At 41.1% G+C, this 5,263-nt stretch overlaps 1 protein-coding gene across 1 annotated transcript; it reads right to left on the minus strand.

Annotated features, from left to right (window-relative positions):
* Positions 1 to 4,611: 4,611 nt before the first annotated feature.
* LOC134385744 (large ribosomal subunit protein eL42-like) lies at positions 4,612 to 4,920 on the minus strand. The gene has a single exon (XM_063107462.1). The coding sequence runs from the start codon at positions 4,918 to 4,920 to the stop codon at positions 4,612 to 4,614; it is 309 nt and encodes a 102-aa protein (XP_062963532.1).
* Positions 4,921 to 5,263: the final 343 nt, after the last annotated feature.

Here is a 5,263-nt window from a genome sequence, read left to right on the forward strand (position 1 = left end):
CTTTCCTTCTCCAGCCCAGATCTCTTTCTTGAGCTCTACCTGTCCGTACCTGAGTGCACAGACTCCTCAGGCACCACATGTCCCAAAACTGGAGCCATCTTCTTGCCACCTTCTCCAACAGTCCCCACCTCAGGGAATGGTCTCACCATCTGCCCATTTGCCCAAGTTAGGAAACATGGATATCACCCTGACTGCTCTCCCACAGTCCATCAGTCACAAACTATTGTGGATTCTACTTTTTTCCTTCTCTCAGATTAACTTCTTCCCTTTTGAACCCTGGCCATTGCCTAAACCAGACTGTCAGCACTTATCACCTAGGTTAGTGCGTCACCTCCAGTTAGTCCCTCTGCTTCTGTCTTCCTCAATGCAATCCATTTTTCCCTGCCGTGTGAGTGACCTTTCCCAAATGCTAATCAATTATATCATTTTTGTATCAGTCAAGATACATCCAGGAAACAAACTACTCTGAAAATGTAGCAAATGTAATTTAATACTGAAAATTGATTAAACACGTGATGGAAGAGCTTAGATGTCAAAGAGAGGATGGAGAGGCAACCCAGAGATTAGCAACAGCAGAAGAACCACTGCCAGGCAAAGGGTGGAGGGACAAACAGAAACAGTATAATTGTTACTGAAGCCCAGAGTCTGGGGTCACCCAGCAGAAGTGTGAAGTGCATCTGGCCTGTCCAGAGATGGGGCCACAGGAGAAATATAGTTGCAGTTGGTATTGCTGCCTGAAGTGGAAAGTTGGCAAGAAAACCCTTGAGTTCTGCCTTACTATCGCAATCCAATTTCCTAGTTAAACCCAGCTAAACCCAGCCAGAAGCCGACAGACACTAGAGCCTGGGAAATGCAGCCTGCAAGGGAGAAGACAGGACAGTGCAGGGGAAGGACCATGAACGGGTCTGGGGACAAACAAGCACAGAACTGGATGACCTCCCTTCTAGGAATTTTGCAGGGTTCCCCTAAAGCCTTCAGCACGATGTCTACCTCCTTGCTGTGGAAGACAAGACATGATGTTGTCTTGCTCTGGCTCCAGCTTGCCTCTCTAGTGCCACCTCTGACTGGGCCTACCAACCCTGCCCTATCCTCACATGAAACTCAGTACTCCCAGCTGACTCTCTACCAGCAGTTTTCTGAACATGCCAATACACAGTTTTCTGAATAAGCTCTCTCCCTGCTGAACCCATACACACACTATTTCCTCAAAGTAGAGTCACTTCCCGCCCCTCCTCACCTTCACACACGTGGCGCCTGCTCCAACACCAGTCCTGCCTTGGTGCACTTGTCAGATCCTAGGAATTCTCCCAGAGCCCCCACTTCACACCCGCTAGCTCCGGCTGGTGCCTTTCTGTGTGTTTCTCTGGCACGCTGTGCTCACCGCCCCCTCCCCACATGGTATTATCCTCTGGTTAATGAAATTGTCAGTTTTCTGGTCTTCCTCATTAAATGTAAAAACTCCTTAAAGGTAGGGGCTTAACATATCTTATTCACCTCATCACTTGCAAGGCAAAGCATGGTACGTAGTACATTCGGTAAATACTTGCTGAATAAATGAACAATTTGGTTTTAAGAGAAGTTATACTTCACTTAGGATAGCAGGGCCAGTTCTACTCAAAACTTAGGCCTTCATTTTTCAACCACAAGTTTATTTATAAAACTTGCTCCAAATGTTCTTAAGACCAGAAAAGGTTTTCTTTCTGGAGACCAGGCAGTTCCTGCCAGATATTTTTGAAATGCAATTTTAAAACTGAAAAACCACCTAAAAGTAGGACGTAAGTAAGCAGCATTTTAATGTCTTCCTGACTAATTAAGGGTATCCATTTTAAAACAATTTTTTAAATTTAACAAATAATAATTGTTGATTCTCATTTATGTTCCAATTCATAATAGAGCAGTGGTTCTCAAAAAGCAGTCCGTGGAATCCTATGAGTTCCCAAGACCTTTACAGGGGGTCTACCAGGTCAAAACTATTTTCATAACGATACTAAGACATTTTTGTCTTTTTCACGGTGTTGACATGTGCACTTATGGTGCAAAAGCAATGGTGGTTAAACTGCTGTTACCTTAAAATGAATTTAGGTAGTGGCACCAAACTATACTAGTAGCCATGTGTCCTTCGCCAAAATGTACTTGTAGTAAAAGAAAAAATAAAAGATGAAAGTTTTACTCAATAATGTCCTTGATAAAGCTGTAAAATTATCAGTTTTAGTAAATATTGACCATTGAGTAAATATTTTTTTAATATTCTTGTGATTAATATGTAAAGCACTTCTGCATACCAAAGTGTCCCTTGAGGTAAAGCTCATTTCCAGTTGAGTTGTGAGCTGAACTAGCTGCTTTTTCCAAAAAATACCATTTTTACTGGAAAGAACAATTGGACAAACAGCCTTGGGTATTTGGCAGGCATTTTCTTAAATATAAACAAAGTGAGACGCTCACTTCAAGGAATCAACTGACAATATTTGTTTCTGATGATGAAGTGTAAGGTTTCAAGCAAAACTTTGAATGTGAACACTTCCCAATATTTAAAGTTTTTTCTAATGAGATTGGTGCTCCGAAAAATGATTTGTTGGCAGAACAAATTATCATGAACTTAGTGGCCTAAGACAACACAAATTTTTTATTTTACAGTTGTGTAGGTGAGAAGTCTGACACAGCTCTCACAGGGCTAAAATCAAGGCATCAGCAGGGCTGCCTTCCTTCTGCCAGGGGAGAATCAGTGCTGAAGGAGAATGGATTTGCTTGCCTTTTCCAGCTTCTAGAGGCTGCCCACATTCCTTGGTGCATGGTCCCTTCCTCCACCTTCAAAGCCAGCAATGTCATCGCATCTCTCTGACCTCTGCTTCTGTCATCACATTTTCCTCCTCTACCTTTCTTCCAACTCCTTCCACTTTTTAAGACCCTTGTGCTTACATTGTGCCCACCTGGATAATCCTGGATAATCTCTTTACTTTAAGGTCAGCTGATTAACAAACTTGATTCCATCTGCAACCTTAACTCCCCTCTATCATGTAACTTGACATATTCACATCCTTGGTGGATTAGGACATGGACGTCTTTGGGGAAACCATTATTCTGCCTACAACAAGTAGTGATATTAGCAAATGCAATTTCTTTTTGATGTTTTTAAATGAAATGTGTCAACACTTAGAACATCTGCATAACTTAGTAAAACAACACTTTTGAAATGACCAGTGTTTGGCCTTCAAAATCGCAGATGGATAAAAGATCCATTCAAAACGTGAAACAGATGGATTTAATGTAGCTGCAAAAATTCCATAGATATAGTTTTACATTTCAAATTGTACCTAACCTTTTAGAAACTAGTACTTGCTGAGTTTTCATGTAGTATCAAAGAAGAATGTACATAATTATCTGAAAAGGCTTTTAAAATATTCTCCCTTTCCAATTACATATCTGCGTAAATCTAGATGTTTTTCCCATATAATTCAACCAAAAAAATATATTGAATGCAGAAGCAGATATGAGAATCTAGCTGTCTTCTACAGAGCCAGACTTTAAAGGTATTAACAAAAATGCCAACAATGCCACTCTTCTCACTATTTTTTTTGAAAACATGGTTATTTTTCATAAAAATATGTCATCCATGTTATGGAATAGTTTTTTTACTGTTACTTAAAATATGCTTAGAATTTTTTTTGTTCTTAGTTTTAATTTCTAATACAATATATACTGATAGATATAACTCACATAAATAAAAGCTTTTTGGAGTCCTCAATAATTTTTAAGCATGTAAAGGGGTCCGGAGACCAAAGTGTTTGAGAACCACTGTGCTAGAGTAGCAGCTCTTCCAGGGAGGCAGATGAAAATGCAGTCTTTACATTTGTACTCTACGTATTGAGGATCTTGCCCCACCCCTCAGCCTGCATTTGCCTTTGTAATGATTGTGACTTTTTCACAAGGTCACTGGATTGCCAAGAAGCAAGTCTACCAGCTGAAGAAAGGGAAAGCCCCACCACTTTATTAAAGGGGCAGAGGTATGAAATAGAGTAGCTCTGTCCACAAATTACAGTCAGGGCATAAGAAGGAGCAGGGAGGGGTCTGGGTGACATCCCATCCGTCCCAGTGGAAGGTCACACTTACTGCCCTGCCTTCTTCCCACCCTTTTGGAGACAAAGGTAGAGCATGAAATGTGCGATTACACCATGGCTGGACCTCTGCCAAAGCGTGGTTTCCTAGATGCAAGCTTATCTTGTCTGCAATGTGTGTATCATGACTGTAAAGACAGACTGTGAGAAGGTAAATTAATCACCTGACTCAGATCTACTTTTTATCACATGCTGTTCTGTGCAGAGAATCTGATAGCTACTTCCACATTTCTCTTCTCAAGCAAAAGAGCAACTGCAGTGAACTTTGTTAAACACCAAAATAGATCACCAAAAAAAAAAAAAATGCGTGGAGTTTCCTCTCATACTGGAAGTCTTCAAACATAGACTAGTTTCCCATCCCTCTGTGATAGCCCCAATGTGCTCTGTGTGATAGAGGGTGCTTAGTAATTTTAGTTATTGCTGTTGTTCTGTTTTTTTAACATAATCTCAAGTTTTTGTTGTCTTCATAATAAAACAAAAGATGAAGCTGTGGTCTGGATCACTTAGCCCTTCTCTTCTCATCTCTTCCCAGTTCAAAATGCTTGCTTCTCTGAATAGCCAGCATTCTCTGAGATCTGCAGCTGGGCTTAGTGCACTCAAGCCTCAGCACAATCTTCTTTGTCATTTCAGCCTTTTTCCGGAGAATTGGCTTAGTCTGCCTACAATAGGAACTCTGCTCCCTGTCATAGCACCACTTTCCCTGGGCATATAGAGAATCTCGGCCCTTCTTGTACGGCGTCACTTTGTGGGGATGGTGCTTGCCACACTTCTTACAGAAAGTGCAGCAGGTTTCAGGAACTTTTGCCATGATTGCAGGAGCAGTGTTGGCACCGAAAGCTTGTTGTTCTTGTTCCTGTTGTCTCCGGCCTGTCAGAAAAATTACCCAGGATGAACTAAATGATGTCTCAAGTGCTCTTCCAACAGTACGATTGAGGATTCTGTGGCTGTGTCCACACCATAAGAACATAATGGATCAGGTAGAGTGGAAATATCACGCCATAGTGTAGACAACATTTTGGCAGAATTTTTCATTTCAAATAGGTTTTATTATTATCATATATGCAAACCCTACATGCAATACCAAGGCTCTGTGGTATTTTAGTAATGCGCTATCACATATAAGAACATAGATGTCCTCTGCTGCAAATGCT

Source organism: Cynocephalus volans, chromosome 9 (assembly GCF_027409185.1).
Source record: "Cynocephalus volans isolate mCynVol1 chromosome 9, mCynVol1.pri, whole genome shotgun sequence".
NCBI classification, from domain to species: domain Eukaryota; kingdom Metazoa; phylum Chordata; class Mammalia; order Dermoptera; family Cynocephalidae; genus Cynocephalus; species Cynocephalus volans.